This window comes from Oncorhynchus mykiss, chromosome 8 (assembly GCF_013265735.2).
Source record: "Oncorhynchus mykiss isolate Arlee chromosome 8, USDA_OmykA_1.1, whole genome shotgun sequence".
Classification (NCBI taxonomy): Eukaryota; Metazoa; Chordata; class Actinopteri; order Salmoniformes; family Salmonidae; genus Oncorhynchus; species Oncorhynchus mykiss.
Window position 1 is genome coordinate 49,366,897 of NC_048572.1, and position 18,272 is coordinate 49,385,168.

At 42.7% G+C, this 18,272-nt stretch overlaps 1 protein-coding gene across 1 annotated transcript in view; it reads left to right on the forward strand.

Annotated features, from left to right (window-relative positions):
• The window catches only part of gpr158b (G protein-coupled receptor 158b), a 102,538-nt gene extending 88,048 nt beyond the window's left edge, over nucleotides 1-14,490 (forward strand). Inside the window, exons 9-11 of the mRNA XM_021612743.2 lie at nucleotides 6,564-6,669; nucleotides 6,984-7,130; nucleotides 10,873-14,490. Of these exons, the coding sequence (XP_021468418.2) occupies nucleotides 6,564-6,669; nucleotides 6,984-7,130; nucleotides 10,873-12,690 (2,071 nt within the window). The 3' untranslated portion in view covers nucleotides 12,691-14,490. The remainder of the gene's footprint in view (nucleotides 1-6,563; nucleotides 6,670-6,983; nucleotides 7,131-10,872) is intronic.
• Nucleotides 14,491-18,272: the final 3,782 nt, after the last annotated feature.

The following is an 18,272-nucleotide window of genomic DNA, read 5'->3' on the forward strand; positions in this document are numbered from 1 at the left end:
AGCGATTTCAATAAATTGCAAATCATTGATGGCTGACTGTAGCAGCAGTAGTACAGGTTTGACGAGCCAAACCAAATTAATATAGTTGGTCACGAATGTTTGATCTTGAACAGAACTTACAACATCAATCAACATGTCTCAATCAAAATTGTACAGCCAGAAGTATAGAAAAGAGTGGGAGTCTGTACCTGAACAAATGTCAAGTCATATTTTTTGCCGAGATGGCCAGTTAATTTGAGTAACGTTATTGTGTATTCTACGTAACGACGCAGTTTTACATTATCACGCAAAGACATCACAACGTCTTTTAGCAACAAATCAACCTGCCTCTAGCAACTTACCCTGAAAATTAGGCACTGATTGGGACAGTCTGATTGGCTGAAGCCACAAGCTGGAGGTAATCGATATCTCGTGTGAGGCTAGACTATGCAGTGCCAGCCAGACATATACAACAACACACACGCTATAAATTAGTCCCACAGTGCCCTCGGCAGGGGGATTCTGTAACACTTTTCTCTTTTCTGATTTTTTTGTTCAGGACTAGGCTTAATCTGTGTCTGGGAATGCCACTGTGCTAGAGCAGGGTCCAGATTCTACTACTTGTCAGAGGTGCTGCAGATAAAGTTGAGCTCCTGGGTCTCAGGCAGACTAACCCACTGGTGACATCCATCTCTTTTTTCTGCCCCGGTTCTCACCGCTCCGGTTCTCCCACAGTCCTCCATGGCAGTCCCGTTTCCTGGAGCCCAGTTGTGGTAGCTGGTGGGCTCTTCACTGACCCTGAACCACTGCAGCTAGAGAGCAGAGCCCAGTGAGCATGTAGTTAAGTTCCTTGCTCAAGGGAATATTGACATTAGGTGGCACCTGAAATATACAGTACCAGTCAAAAGACACACCTACTCATTCAAGGGTTTTTATTTATTTTTACTATTTTCTACTTTGTAGAATAATAATGAAGACATCAAAACTATGAAATAACATGTATGGAATCATATAGTAACCAAAAAGTGTGAAACAAATCCAAATATATTTTATATTTGAGATTCTTCAAAGTAGCCACCCTTTGCCTTTGTAATGAATGTCGTCGGGAGAAGGAGAAGAGGACCAAGGTGCAGAGTGGTAAGTATTCATAATACGGTTAATAAATACGAACACTTCTGCAAGGTGCAATACACAAAACAGAAAACAACTACCCACAAACACAGGTGGGAACAGGCTACCTAAGTATGGTTCTCAATCAGAGACAACGATTGACAGCTGCCTCTGATTGGGAACCATACCAGGCCAAACACATAGAAATACAACACACAGAACAAAACATAGAATGAAAAATATAGAATGCCCACCCCATCTCACGCCCTGACCAAACCAAAATAGAGACATAACAAAGGAACTAAGGTCAGGACGTGACAGCCTTGATGACAGCTTTGCACACTCTTGGCATTCTCTCAACCAGCTTCATAATGTAGTCACCTGGAATGCATTTCAATTAACAGGTGTGCCTCATTAAAAGTTCATTTGTGGAATTTCTTTCCTTCTTAATGCAATGGAACCAATCAGTTGTGTTGTGACAAGGTAGGGTTGGTATACAGAAGACAGCCCTATTTGATAAAAGTCCATATTATGGCAAGAACAGCTCAAATAAGATAAGATAAATGACAGTCCATCATTACTTTAACACATGAAGGTCAGTCCATCCAGAACATTTTAAGAACCTAGAAAGTTTCTTCAAATGCAGTCGCAAAAACCATCAAGCGCTATGATGAAATTGGCTCTCCTGAGGACCGTCACAGGAAAGGAAGACCCAGAGTTACCTCTGCTGCAGAGGAAAAGTTCATTAGAGTTACCAGCCTCAGAAATTGCAGCCCAAATAAATGCTTCACAGAGTTCAAGTAACAGACACTTCTCAACATCAACTATTCAGAGGAGACTGCGTGAATCAAGCCTTCATGGTCAAAGTTCTGCAAAGAAACAACTATTAATGGACACAGATAATAAGAAGAGACTTGCTTGGGCCAAGAAACACGAGCTATGGACATTAGACCGGTAGAAATCTATCGTTTGGTCTGATGAGTCCAAATTTGAGATTTTTGGTTCCAACCGCCGTGTCTTTGTGAGACGCAGAGTAGGTGATCGGACGATATCTGCATGTGTGGTTCCCACCGTGAAGCATGGAGGAGGAGGTGTGATGGTGTGGGGGTGCTTTGCTGGTGACACTGTCAGTGATTTATTAAGAATTCAAGGCACACTTAATCAGCATGGCTACCACAGCATTCAGCAGTGAAACCCCATCCCATCTGGTTTGTGCTTAATGGGACTACCATTTGTCTTTCAACAGGACAATGACCCAAAACACACCTCCAGGCTGTGTAAGGGCTATTTGACCAAGAAGAATGGAGTGCTGCATCAGATGACCTGGCCTCCACAATCACCAGACCTCAACCCAATTGTGATGGTTTAGGATGAGTTGGACCACAGAGTGAAGGAAAAGCAGCCAACAGGTGCTGAGCATATGTGGGAACTCCTTCAAGAGTTGGGAGAATGCCAAGAATGTGCAAAGCTGTCATCAAGGCAAAGGGTGGCTACTTTGAATAATCTCAAATATATTTTGATTTGTTTCACACTTTTTTGGTTGTATTATTTCATAGTTTTAATGTCTTCACTATTAATCTACAATGTAGAAAAGAGTAAAAAAATAAAGGAAAACCCTTGAATGAGCAGGTGTGTCCAAACTTTTGACTGATACTGTAGGTGCCAGCAACCCTCTAGTTGCCAGCTCACTCCCTCCTGATTTTTCATCCTGTCAGTACTTTGATTTTGAACCGGCCACAAGGCTATGACATATACTACTATATCAACAGAGATTTGTAGAATATTTTATGATGGATTGTGTGACTGAGATTGCTTACCGTTGTAGCAGATAAACCAAATATGTAGACCTTAGCATCAGTGATCTTTCCAACAAATACTTTTTCTCATAAACACACATTCCTCCTTCCCTATTTGAAATATCCTTCACTGTAAGTGTTATCTGACCACTATCACTTTCTTAACACTGTGCCCTTCTCCAGCCTGCTTCAGTATAGCCACTGTCCACAGTTTTAGTCAGTCTGTCCATGTCCTCCGTGTTGTCTATGGTGGCCAAGTCAATGTACTTGTCTCTGCAGTAACACTGTGCTTTAGTCCACAGCTTGTTTTCGTTCAGAAAGTGATACTCTTCATGAAGGGAAAGGGAAAACTTGTTGTTAGGGGTTAACTGTCTTGCTCAAGGGCAGAACGGCAGATTTTCCCACTTTTCCGGCTCAGGGATTCAAACCAACAACCAAAAGTTACTGACCCAAAGTTCTTAACCGCTAGGCTAAGCATACATCTGAGCCAGGGGTTCCATAGTGCTGAAAACAGAGAATCCAACAGCCTTGTGCACTGTCTATCAGATCTGAAAGAACACATCAAATGTCAAGAAATGTTTAATGCAAAGGTTAAGTTGAAGAAGAGTGGTAAAGAAAAGAGAAGGTAACTCTTTACACTGGAAGGTGTGGGTCTCTCCTGCTGAGGTGTGGAAGATGACAGCACATCTGGGGTTGTTGCCACTGTTCAAGTGAGTTACCGATGAGGATCTCAGCGCCGTCGAGCTTCTCAGGATTGTGGTATCCTCTGTTGGTGAGAAAAACAGCAGTCACTCTGTACACATCCAGCAGGTCATCTCTCCACCAGAGGTTGGTGTCCTTCTTAGTGAAGCTGCATATCCAGGAATATACTGGGTTTCCATTTCCGATTATTGGCATGAGAAGCTTCATATTCACTCGTTTCAACGCCACGTTTACTATTGGGGTACTTCCTAATAACACAACTCACATTAAAGAGCAGAGAGACTCCACTGCATGGGTAGTGGTGGAGGATTCGTTTGCATAAGTAGTGGTGGAGCAAAGTTGAGTTTGCGTGCATCCTGGTACTTTTGTTTTCCCACACTGTTTTTTTTGCTCCATGCAAATCATGCTAATTTTTGTTTTTCCTGGTATTTGGTATTAATTAGGACCCCATTAGCTACTGCTTTTGCAAAAAAACTTATAGGATTCCAATAAATAAAAAATCATGTTAGAATCCTAAATAAAAATGTATCCGATTTTGGAACCTATCCAATAGGGTTTGTTTTATTATTTTAGATTCTAATACAATTTTTTTATTGAAATGCTGAAGGATTTTTTTGACTAGGGTAAAAATGTGTTCTTTATTAGGAGATTGGATATATTATTTTTAGGGACAGATGTAAGTTCAGATAGGGAGACAGATATAGAGAAGGGTACAGAAAGTGGTTTAGGGAAGACAGTCGGCCGAGCAGGGGCTCGAACCCCCGTCGAGGAGGGGGCATGGAAACACGTTATTTCCATGTGGTTGATACCACTCCATTGACTCCATTCCAGCCATCATTATGAGCCGCCCTCCCCTCAGCAGCCTCCACTGCACCCTTGTCACTTGAGATGGTGACCCTATAGTGGGAAACCACTGGCAATGTCCCCTCTAACCACCTTATATAAACAAAAGTTTGTGGACACCCCTTCAAATTGGTGGATTTGGCTATTTTAGCCACACCCGTTGCTGGCAGGTGTATAAATTGAGCACATTGCCATGCAATCTCCATAGACAAACATTGGCAGTAGAATAGCCTTACCGGAGAGCTCAGTGACTTTCAACGTGGCACCGTCATAGGATGCCACCTTTCCAGCCGCGAAGTGGTTGTCACGTTCGTTGAATGGAGGAGACCAAGGCGCAGCCTGATATGAATACATGTTACTTTTAATAAAGACTGACACTAAACAAACTATACAAAATAACAAAACGAACGTGATGCTATAATATAAAATGTGCAGACACAGGCAACTAGACATAGACAATAACCCACAAATTACCCAAAGAATATGGCTGCCTAAATATGGTTCCCAGTCAGAGACAACAATAAACAGCTGCCTCTGATTGAGAACCAATCCAGGCAACCATAGACATACAAAACACCTAGATAGTAAACAACCCCATAAACATACAAAACCCCTAGACAGTACAAAAACACATATATCACCCATGTCACACCCTGACCTAACCAAAATAATATAGCAAACAAAGAATACTAAGGTCAGGACATGACAGTGTTAGAAAACAAGCAGAACGGGACCGCCAAGTTCTGAAGCGCATCAGCACAAGAACATCAGCACAATAACTGTTAATCGGGAGCTTCATGAAATGGGTTTCCATGGTCGAGCAGCAGCACACAAGCCTAAGATCACCTTGCGCAATGCCAAGCGTCGGCTGGAATGGTGTAAAGCCTGCCACCATTGGACTCTGGAGCAGTGGAAACGCGTTTTCTGGAGTGATTAATTACGCTTCACCATCTGGCAGTTTGATGGACAGATCTGGGTTTGGCAGATGCTAGAAGAATGCTACCTGCCCCAATGCATAGAGCCAACTGTAAAGTTTGGTGGAGGATAAATAATGGTTTTCATGGATATGGCTAGGCCCGTTAGTTCCAGTGAAGGGAAATCTTAACGCTACAGCATACAATGACATTCTAGACGATTCTGTGCTTCCAACTTTGTGGCAACAGTTTGGGGAAGGTCCTTTCCTGTTTCAGCATAACAATGCCCTTTAGCACAAAGCCTGGTCCATACAGAAATGGTTTGCCAAGATCGGTGTGGAAGAACTTGACTGGCCTGCACAGAGCCCTGACCTCAACCCCATCAAACACCTTTGGGATGAATTGGAATGCCGACTGCGAGCCAGGCCTAATTGCCCAACATCTGTGCCCGACCTGACAAATGCTCTTGTGGCTGAATGGAAGCAATTCCCCACAGCAACATCTAGTGGAAAGCCTTCTCAGAAGAGTGGAAGCTGTTAAAGCAGCAAAGGGGGGACCATTTTTTTGAATGGGATGTTCGACGTGGAGGTGCCCACATACCTTGGTCATGTAGTGTATCTCAGTGTATCTCACGTAACTCCATCCCCCAAGGTCCCAGGGACACAACGTGAGTAAATATTTGCATCTGGTGCATCATCGTCACACATTAAAGTTATGGTGCCAACTGTGACAACAATTGCTGTGAAACCTTCTTAGATTGTCCGCAATTATGTTTACATTTGTGTCAAAAATGTGTGCTATTTAGCATTTCAGTTAAGATAAATTATAGGATTCAGATTGGGGTGGCAAAATCCTACATGATTTATCAAAAACCTATAGGATTGATTTCCAATAGGGGGGAAAAATAGTCCAATAAGATTCCAATAGATTTCTGACAATAACATAATATTTTATAGGATTGTGAGAATCCTATAGGATCCATTAGGATGACTTTTTATTTACAAAAGGAAGTAGGCCAATAGGACTCTGTATAGGATCCGGATAGAAGTGACACAAAATAGGATTGTGAGAATCCTATAGGATTCTATTGGGGGACAAAATCACAAATCATATAGGTTCTTTGACTAGGGTTGTGAGTTCCAACCCTGCTCAGGGCAGAATGGAATGCACTCTGTTACACTTCAATAAAAGTGTCCTATCTGTTGCTATCTATTTGCAGGTTCACTCTGGCCCCTCTGTGGCACCCAGACTGGATGCTCATGCTGGTCTTCGCTCACACACACCTCACCGTGACTGTGACTTTGGGGCTTCTGCTTGTTCCAAAGGTAACCCTGCTCTCTCTCCTCTCCCTTTCCCCTGAATACATGAGCATTACATTTAACAGCTTCTTACTGCAATAATAATTATCGTATTGTAATTTAAGTGCACATCTGGGTATTTTTAAGTCTTATTTGAGAACATTTAAACACTCGATGAGTGGGGAATAAACCGTTAATTTCTCAAGATTTAATTAGATGACAATTAGGAACAGTGGGATGATGTCAATCTTTCCTCCTGAAAATACAAGCACGCCGTGAACAAATGCACTATAACATTTTAAATAATGTCACCCTAAGTAGGTTTTTTCCCCTCTCGTTAGTTTCTGTCCACAGGGACTCAGGCAAGGGATGACATTGCCACTGAAGCCTATGAGGAGGAGCTGGACATGGGCCGGTCTGGGTCCTACCTCAACAGCAGCATCACCTCAGCCTGGAGTGAGCACAGCCTGGACCCTGAGGACATACGTGTGAGCAGGGTCCCTCTGTCTTTTTTGTTCTGTAAACAAATCAAATCAAATGTTATTTGTCACATGCACTGTAAGGTCTACACAACAGGTATTACAGTAAAATGCTTACTTACAAGCCCTTAACCAACAATGCAGTTTTATGACAAAAAAGTGCTAAGAACGTATTTACTCAAATAAACTGAAGTGAAAAATAAGAAAATAGAAAAATAAATAATTAAAGAGCAACAATAAAATAACAGTAGGGAGGCTGTATACAAGGGGGGCTGGTACAGAGTCAATGTGCGGGGGCACAGGTTAGTCGAGGTAATTGAGGTAATATGTAAATGTAGGTAGACGTAAAGTGACTATGCATAGATAATAAACAGAGAGTTGCAGCAGCGTAAATGAATGTAGTCCTGGTAGCCATTTGATTAGCTGTTCAGGAGTCTTACGGCTAAGGGTTAGAAGCTGTTAAGAAGCCTTTTGGACCTAGACTTGGCGCTCCATTACCACTTGCCAATCGGTAGCAGAGAGAACAGTCTATGACTAGGGTGGCTGGAGTCTTTGGCAATTTATAGGGCCTTCCTCTGACACTGCCTGGTATAAAGGTCCTGGGTGGCAGGAAGCTTGGCCCCAGTGATATACTGAGCCATACGCACTATCCTCTGTGGGGCCTTGCGGTCGGAGACCGTACCAGGCGGTGATGCAACCATTCAGGATGCTCTCGATGGTGCAGCTGTGGACATTTTTGAAGATCTAAGGACCCATGCCAAATCTTTTCAGTCTCCTGAGGGGGAATAGGCATTGTCGTTCCCTCTTCATGACTGTCTTGGTGTGTTTGGACCATGATAGCTCATTGGTGATGTAGACACTTGAAGCTCTCAACCCGCTCCACTACAGCCATTCAAGGAGAATGGGGGCGTGCTCAGTCCTCCTTTTACTTTAGTCCACGATCATCTCCTTTGTCTTGATCATGTTGAGGGAGAGGTTGTTATCCTGGCACCACACTGTCAGGTTTCTGTCCTCCTCCCAATAGGCTGTTTCATCGTTGTCGGTGATCAGGCTTACCACTGTTGTGTCTTTGGCAAACTTAATGATGGTGTTGGCGTCGTGCTTGGCCATACAGTCATGGGTGAACATGGAGTACAGAAGGGGACTGAGCATGCACCCCTGAGGAGCCCCCATGTTGAGGATCAGCGTGGCAGATGTGTTATTACCTACCCTTACCACCTGGGGGTGGCCCGTGCGGAAGTCCAGGATCCAGTTGCAGAGGGAGGTGTTTTGTCCCAGGGTCCTTAGCTTAGTGATGAGCTTTGAGGGCATTATGGTGTTGAACGCTGAGCTGTAGTCAATGAATAGCATTCTCACATAGGTGTTCCTTTTGTCCAGGTGGGAAAGGGCAGTGTGGATTGCAATAGAGATTGCGTCATCTGTGGATCTGTTGAGGCGGTATGCAAATTGGAGTGGGTCTAGGGTTTCTGGGATAATAGTGTTGATGTGAACCATGACCAGCCTTTCAAAGCACTTCATGGCTACAGACGTGAGTGCTACAGGTCATGTTACCTTGGTGTGCTTGGGCACAGGGACTATGGTGGTCTGCTTGAAACATGGTGGTGTTACAGACTCGGTCAGCGACAGGTTGAAAATGTCAGTGAAGACACTTGCTCGTTGGTCCGTGCATGCTCGGAGTACACATCCTGGTAATCCATCTGGCCCTGCGGCCTTGTGGATGTTGACCTGTTTAAAGGTCTTTACTCACATCGGCTACGAGGAGCGTGTTCACACAGTTGTCCGGAACAGTGTTCTAATGCCTTGAAGCGAGGATAGAAGTAATTTAACTAATCTGGTAAGATTGTGTCACTGGGCAGCTCGTAGCTGTGATTCCCTTTGTAGTCCGTAATTGTTTTCAAGCCCTGCCACATCCAACGTGTGTCAGAGCCGGTCCAGTACGATTCAATCTTAGTCCTGTATTGACGCTTTGCCTGTTTGATGGTTCGTCGGAGGGCATAGCGGGATTTCTTATAAGCGTCCAGGTTAGAGTCCCGCACCTTGAAAGCGGTAGCTCTACATATTTGCTCAGTGCGGATGTTGCCTGTAATCCATGACTTCTGGTTGGGGTATGTACGTACGATCACTGTGGGGACGACGTCATCGATGCACTTATTGATGAAACTAGTGACAGATCTGGTGTACTCCTCAATGCCATCGGAAGAATCCCGGAACATATTCCTGTCTGTGCTAGCAAAACAGTCCTGTAGCTTAGCATCTGCGTCATCTGACCACTTCCGTATTGAGTAAGTCACTGGTACTACCTGCTTTAGTTTTTACTTGTCAGCAGGAATCAAGAGGATAAAGTTATGGCCAGATTTGCCAAATGGAGGCTCGAGGGAGAGCTTTGAACATGTCTCTGTGCGTGGAGGAAAGGTGGTCTAGAGTTTTTTCCCTCTTGTTGCACATGTAACATGCTGGTAGAAACGAGATAAAATGGATTTAAGTTTCCCTAAAGTCCCCGGTCACTAGGAGTGTCGCCATGGATGAGAATATTCTTGTTTGCTTATGGCCTTATTCAGCTAGTTGAGTGCGGTCTTAGTGCCAGCATCGGTTTGTGGTGGTAAATAGAGAGCTACAAAAAATATAGATGAAAACTCTCTTGGTAAATTGTGTGTTCTACAGCTCTCAGCCGTGCATAACTAGAGACTTCATTTATATTAGACTTTGTACACCAGCTGTTATTTACAAATAGACACAGACCACCACCCCTTGTCTTACCGGAGGCAGCTGTTCTATCTTGTCGATGCATGGAAAACCCAGCCAGCTGTATGCTATCCATGTCGTTTTTCAGCCACGACTCTGTGAAACATAATATATTATGGTTTTTAATGTCTCTTGGTAGGATACTCTTGATCAGAGCTCATCCATTTTCTTATCCAATGATTGCACTTTGGCTAATAGGACTGATGGTAGAGGCGGATTATCCACTCGCCGTCGGAATCTTACAAGGCACCTCGATCTACGTCCCCGATATCTCTGTCTCTTCTTCATGCGAATGACAAGGATTTGGGTCTGAAGTAAATCCTTCACGTCCGATTCGTTAAAGAAAAAATCTTTGTCCAGTATGATGTGCGTAATTGCTGTTCAGATATCCAGAAGCTATTTTCCGTCATAAGAGACGGTGGCAGAAACGTTAGGTACAAAATAAGTTACAAATAATACGAAAAAACACACACAATAGCACACTTGGTTAGGAGCCTGTGAAATGGCAGCCATCTCCTCTGGCGCCATTCAGTTTATTTTACAGAGAAGAGATTGGTTAGATTAAGTACCCATTTGCTGTGTCTTAACAAAGGAAAATATGTTTTGTTTGGGAACATGCCCAATCAATGAAGGCGTATCACTCACAGCACCACATTTTAGTAATTAATTATCAAGTTTAATTATTTGTATAGCGCAGTTCATTAGAGCAGATGCCAAAGTTTGATAAGGTAGAGATGTTGTGTCCCTTTTGTTTTTATGTATACTTAGGTATTTGGTTTGGAGAGAGCATGTAGATTAAAAACGGTATTGACCCCAACACTGACCCCTGTGGGAAGTCACTACCTTGTGGCAAAGTTCTGGTCTGTCAAGGAAATGGACCATGGTTTGTTTGTGTCTGTGATGTCAGAAAATGTCTGTAGCACAAACACTTAGAGAAATCATCTTCCTCCTTATGATTTCTCATCCACTTTTCTCTCTCTCAACACCTCTCTCTGTGTTGCTGTTTTAGGATGAGCTAAAGAAGCTCTACGTCCAACTGGAGGTCTACAAGCGCAAGAAGATGTTGGCCAACAACCCCCATCTCCAGAAGAAGCGCAGCTCCAAGAAGGGCCTGGGCCGCTCCCTCATGAGGCGCATCACTGAGATCCCAGAGACTATGCACCGGCACGGCAGCCATGGCAGTCGTGAGGATCGTGACTGTAGTGAGCATGGGAGCAACCGGAGCACCCTTCGTCGGAACCCCTTTGACCCATCCCACTCTGGTCACAAGTCCAGGGAAGACTCTCTGAAAAACAAGGTCCTTGGCCTGAAGAAATCGCGCAGCTACGACCACGTCTGTGACCAAGGGGAGGAAACTGCTGGCGGAGAGAGCTCGTGTGGGGACAAAATCGCTGCCGCTGAGGGTTCCTTGCTTGGATCCCTCATGAGGAGACAGGTTAAGAAGTCACCAGAGCATGCCCCAAGGGTTGAACCTTCCGAGTCCACTGAGTCAGTGCCCTTGGTCTGCAAGTCAGCCAGCGCGCACAACTTTACAGTGGATAAAAAGCCCATCCACCTGAGGACGTCCATCATGCAGAAGTCACTGAGTGTCATAACCAGTGCCAAAGAGAAGATGCCCGGGCTCACCAGCAAGACACATTGCGTGGAGGAAGCAAGCAAGAAGGGACTCAAGGGCTGCGATGGGAGGATGCTGTCTGAGGTGGACGAGGCGGAAGAGAAGGAGTGTTATCCCAAGATGATAATCAGCCAGTCGGTGGAGTACTCCAAGACGCCCATGGGCAAGATGGGCATCATGAAGCAGCAGGTGAGTGGCAGCCAGCCGTCCATCAATACAGAGCCAGGGAGAAACCTGTATGACCTTTCCGAGGTGTGCCCTTGGGATGTAGAGGACCCCCCAACCCCCTCTGAAGGAAGGTCACAGAAGCATGTGTCCATTGCTCTGGGAGAGACCACTACGGTCCACAGGGGGGGTGGTGGTGGCGCGGTTAGCACCAAGGGCAGTCGCTCCCAACAGAAGCAACAGGGAGCCGCAGGGCAATCACCTGCAGGCCGACGTCGCTCCAAAGGTAAGGGGAGTGAACCAGACGAGGCCAGAGAAACAAGGAAGCCCAGGTCTCCCAGATCTCCGCTCCCCCTCAAACCAGAGGTGTGCCCCTGGGCCTTTGAGGAGCAGCCGGTGTTGGGAGGTGATTCAGACTCCATCTCCCCAGAGAGGATCAGAAGTAAGAAGAGTGTTACACCCACCGATGGGAAGCCCAAGATCCTCCACTCAGACTACTCCAAATCCACGGGGAGTCTGCTGCAGCCGCCCACCTTGATGGTGGACATCTGTCCCTGGGAATACAATGAATCCCCTGCCCCGCCCTCCCCCAGCCAGGAGAAGAACTGCTCCAGCCCCACGCCTCACTCGAAGCGGAAACGAAAAGGCTCATGCTCCTACAAAGAGAGGGGTGAGAGAGAGAAAGGAGGGAGGGACAGGGAGGAAGAGAAGCAGCACAGGTCAAAGAGCAAGGAGAGGAGGAGCTCCTCCAGCAAGCCCCCGGAAAGACGACGTGTCAGCCAATCCTCGGAGGGCGGTTCGGTCACCGTGCCTGCGTCTGGGAGACGGAAAAGCTCGACAAGAGACCCGGAGGCGTCGGAGAACAAGAGAGTGGAGGCATGCCCGTGGGAGGTAGAGAACGCGCCAACCAACATGGCACAGACAAAAACTTCTCCAGCGAAAGAAAACTCTTTGAGTTCTAATTATAAACAACCCATGAGCACTGCCAAAAAGGTTGACGTTTGTCCGTGGGATTTTGAAGACAATGGGTCAGAGAAAAGTGCATGATATTTGACATAATGGACTTTATATGTTTTGTAATCACTGCACAAAAGCCCTGAAAACTGGGTTTTAAAGATAGGGGAAGTGTGGGGAAAAAAACAATGCACAATTTGCCTTGTGGTTATGTCAAAATCATATTGTGAAGAAAAACATGACACTACCGTCTCTTAAAGCATTCCAAACAAAGTATTTGTTGTTTTGTTAGTTGTGCAATTATGCAACTTAAAGTCACTTTTCTGAAATGTAGAGGAATGTGTTGTCGGTACTATTTGCTGGTAGATTTTCTCAGTTTGCATTTGTGCACGTTTTTTCACATTCTTCAATACATTCAATTGTGTCCTAAGAGTTCTCTTTGGCCTGTATCCTGCATCTGTGCCATTTTTGTCAAGTAATGGTTGGAGTATGAGTTCAGAATGTTGGTCAATGGGAAGTACATCATGTAATTTCTATATTAAGCACAGTGCACATGCCTTAATTTTGGGCCTTATAGATTATACAAAGGATATGCATTTTGAGTGTTGAGCAGGAGAAATAGGTACATAGGTGAACCGTACATAGTTAACATTTAGTACATAGGTAGCAACATGATGATACATGCCGTGAAAGCAAAGTATCTCACCTGGTCTCCATTTAGTCAAACATGCTTTATGTCTGTAAAAAAAAGCAGAAGTCTATCTTTGATGTATTCATTTCTCAAAAAAACTGCTGTAGCATGTGGCAAAGCACTTCCAAAAGTGTATTTATGTCCATTTGTCAACTTACATCCAAAACATTTGGTAATGACGATGTAATACTTGATGTTGCCTACTATAATTCAATGTTCAAGTTCAAAGTTAAAATACAACTTAAAACATAAAGCTTTCAAGAATGTTTCTATGTGCATTCATCTGAAAATATGATATGGAAAAAATATTGAAGCAGTATTTTAATCCCAAAGGTTCCCCCCTCTTATACAATGTTGACATTAATTTACATATGTTAATTTTAGGTGAATCATTAACAGGTTTTGTCTTGTACTTTTCCCAAACATTTTTATTTTAAGGTTTATGTATAATCACTTCAGTGCTCTCTTATGGACCAAAAGCAAAGAGAAGTCAGATGGATTATACAGCATATTTGACTTTTGCTTGCTTTCCAAAATCCATGCAATTGCTTGATAACACCTTATAGTTTTTCACCTAAAATCAAATGCTATGACATTGATTGTCAAAATAGTGTCACCATAGATTCCACACGGGTAGGTGTGTGTGTGTGCATTATTGCATGTGTGCGTGGGTGTGTACAGCGTGTGTGCATTATTGCATTTGTGTGTGGGTGTACAGCGTGTGTGTGTCTGCATCATAGCATTGCATGAAAGAACTTTGCCACTTTAGCATTATTACCGATTCCCTCTTCCTTTATTTATATGGCCTTTGTAACAGTTTAGTGGTGGTGATTTGATCTACTCCACTAGTAACTAGTAACTCTTGTTGTTGAATGTTGTCAAAGACATAAGGGTCATGTTCATTATTAAAATGGAAAACTTTCGCAATGGAAAGAAACATTTCTTATTGGACAAGTTCGGTTTATTTCCTCCCTGTTTGTCTGTTTTCCTCCATTTGGTATCCTAGTGAATAAGATCTAGGTAATCAGGAACACGATGATGCTGTATGAATGCTACAGTGGCTTCTGCATGACACTAAACATATTGGCCCAGCGTCTCACTGCTCTTCGCAAACCCTGCTCCATCAGACTGTTATGACTTGTTTGTTAAGTGAACTTGTACCACTATTGTATGCTTGCAATAAATATTCATATAAAACTCAATCTTATTTTCTGTTGATATTTGATGGGTGTTGTCGAACAGTGCTGACTAACCATGGTCTGGAGAGAATACCTACTACTTCATCACATAGAACAACACTAACCCCTGGTGGAGATAAGCATACATAACTGTAGACATAATATTTTCTGCCTTACCAAATCATTTCAAAGTCTCTGGAAGGGATTGTGTCGCTACTTAATTCATTTGTTTGAATTTTGGAGAACATTGATTTTGGTTAGAAAATACAAATAGCATTGGCAGTGACAAGGTAAGCAAAACCAAAGGGTGGATTGCAGTTTTCTCCTTGTCCATAGACTGCTTTCAATAAGCAAAAAAAAGATGTACATTTGCAATTTGGCTGGTCTATCCATTTAAGGGGCTCATACATGCTTATGACAAGTCTTAAAATGTTACTTCCTCATCCTTGAATTGTTTTTACAGACTAGAATTTCACCAGGAGCCTAATATCAGACTAATGAAGTCCCAGCAATATAATTTATGGTTGAACCAAACCGATTGCTCATTTGTAATGACCCTTAAGTTTTTAGACACTTAACCATATCATTAAGTAAAATAAGTGATTGAATATTGAATATAATGAAAATATACTGAATATGTATTGATATTGCATATCAGAGAAGGAGAAGCTTTTGGTCAGTGCTGGGTCAAGCTGAATACACAGAGGGACTGTGGGCTGTAGTTATTTTGTGTTCTGACAATGAACAAGAGAGGCTTTGTCTTGTATGAGAGGCTTCGTCTTGTCTTGTAAGTGTGTATGGAGTCCCTTGGGAAACTACCAAACCATCCAATGATGGGATTTATAAATAGATTATCTGGGCTCCCAAAATAACTATTCTCTATAGATGGGTTTGTCGTTTAGCAACAAAACCAACTCGTGCACAACTATGGAGCAAAACTGACTGGTTGGCTTAGATTGGTGACAACATATAAACTATATTTCGTCTCCAATGTTTATTGAAAACATACAGTGCATTCTGAAAGTATTCGACCCCTTCACTTTTTCCACATTGTGTTACGTTACAGCCTTATTATATAATGGATTCAAATGTTGTTGTCTTTCCCCTCATCAATATACACACAATACCTAATAATGACAAAGCAAAAACAGGTTTTTAGACATTTTTGCTAATTTATTAAAAGTAGCTCTTAGCCGTGGTATATTGGCCATATACCACATCCCCTCGTGCCTTATTGCTTAATTATAAACCGTATAGTTTGGGTCCTGGATCCTGACTGGTGGAATCAGTTCAGAGTGTGTATATCAGACAACATACCACAGGTGTGATGGAAAAACACGTGTTTACTGTTCTATTTATGTTGGTAAACAGTTTATAATAGCAATAAGGCACCTCTGGGGTTTCTGGTGTATGGCCAAAATACCACTGCTAAGGGCTGTACCCAGGAACATTGTTGCTTAAATATATAACAAACTTTCCAACCATAATTAAAATATGTAGCCTACAGTCTTGTTAAAGCAGAGTTTAATGACCTTGATAAGCATGAGGTTTGGTGTCACAATGTTTACAAATGTGTGTATTACGGCAGCAAAGACTGGCACTTTGGCTGGTGGCATAATTGCTATTCTTAGAACTCTAATTAGTGGTCATAGTAAGCCTACTATCTACTGGACTTAGCCACACACGTCTCTAAATGTCATGCTAAACGTGTGCTAATGCGAAGAGACACTACAGCAGCAGCATGGCACATCTGGTATTACAAATGCATTTTATTGGAATCACGGTAAAAAAATATATATACACATACATTTTATTACAGCTCATTTGGGGTAAACAATATGTTTATATTACTTACATACTGTGGCCATGTTAAAATAATATGATTGTTTGTGGATGTCTAACACAACAGTGTACAACCCTAGTCTGGTAGCCTAGGGTCTCCTGGAAATTGTCATTATATGTACAGTATACATGTTTTTTTATTTTATTGAACCTTAATTTAACTAGGCAAATCAGTTAATAAGAACAAATTGTTATTTGCAATGACGGCCTACCAGAAGGCAAAAGGCCTCCTGCGGGGACTGGGGCTGGGATTAAAAAGAAAAATATATGATAAAAACACACATCACTACAAGAGAGACACCATAACACTGCATAAAGAGAGACCTAAAGACAACAACATAGCATGGCAGCAACACAACATGACAACAACATGGTAGTAACACAACGTGGCAGCAGCACAAACTGGTTGCAGCACAAAACATGGTACAAACATTATTGGGCACAGAAAACAGCACAAAGGGCAAGAAGGTAGAGACAACAATACATTACGCAAAGCAGCCATTATATAAGGCATGCAGAGGAAACTCACATTAGAATATGGTGGCTAACATGAAACATACAGTGCCTTCAGAAAGGGCCTTCACACCCCTTTACTTTTCCCACATTTTGTTGTGTTACAGCCTGAATTTAAAATAAGTATTCAACCCCTTTGTTATGGCAAACCTAAATTAGTTCAGAAGTTACAAATGTGCTTAACAAATCTCATAAGTTGCATGGACTCATTCTGTGTTCAATAATAGTGGTTAACATGATTTTTGAAGGACTACACCATCTCTGTACCCTACGCACACAATTACCTGTAAGGTCCCTCAAGTACATATTCAGCCACAAAGACCAGGGAGGTTTTTCGATGCCTCACAAAGAAGAAGGGCACCGATTGGTGAAAATAAAAAAGTTACGCTGAATATTCCTTTGAGCATGGTGAAGTTATTATTTAGGCTTTGGATGGTGTAACTATTACACCCAGTGACTACAAAGATACAGGCATCCTTCCTGACTAAGTTGCCGGAGAGGAAGGAAACTGCTCAGGGGTTTTACCATGAGGCCAATTGTGATTAAAACATTTTTTTTTACCTTTATTTAACTAGGCAAGTCAGTTAAAGAACAAATTCTTATTTACAATGACGGATATCAGGGAACAGTGGGCTAACTGCCTTGTTCAGGGGCAGAACAACAGATTTTTACCTTTTGGTTACTGGCCCAACACTCTAACCACTAGGCTACCTGCTACCCCAAAGACAGTTTAAAACAGTTACATAGTTTAATGGTTGTGATATGAGAACATAGGATGGATCAACAACATTGTAGTTACTCCACAATACTAATCTAAATGATAGAGTGAAAAGGAAGCCTGTACAGAATTCCAAAACATGCATCCTGTATACAAAAAAATGATGTGGCAAAGAAATTTACTTTATGTCCTGAACTTTTTGTCCAGAACCTTTTGTACCGAATACAAAGCGTAATGTTTGGGGCAAATCCAACACATCACTGTGTACCACTTTTCGTATTTTCAAGCCTGGTTGAGGCTGCATCATGTTATGCTTGTCAGTTATGCTTGTATTCAGCAAGGACTAGGGAGTTATCTGGGATAAAAATAAACGGAATGGAGCAAAGCACAGGCAAATTCCTAGAGAAAAACCTGGTTCAGTCTGCTTCCAACAGATACTGGGAGACAAATGTACCTTTCTGCAGGACAATAACCTAAAACACAAGGCCAAATCTACACTGTAATTGCTTACAAAGATGAGATTTGACATAAATTGGCTTGGAAATCAATGGAAAGACTTGAAAATGGCTGTCTACCAATGATCAATAACCAACTTGACAGAGCCTAAAGCTACAATATGTCACTTTTTGGGAGAGTTATAGATCTTTCATTTCCATTGAAAGAAAGTGTAAGAGGCGGTAGATCTGTTCTATGTGGGCTGATTCTATGCTTCCTGTTCTGAAGTTTCGTTTTT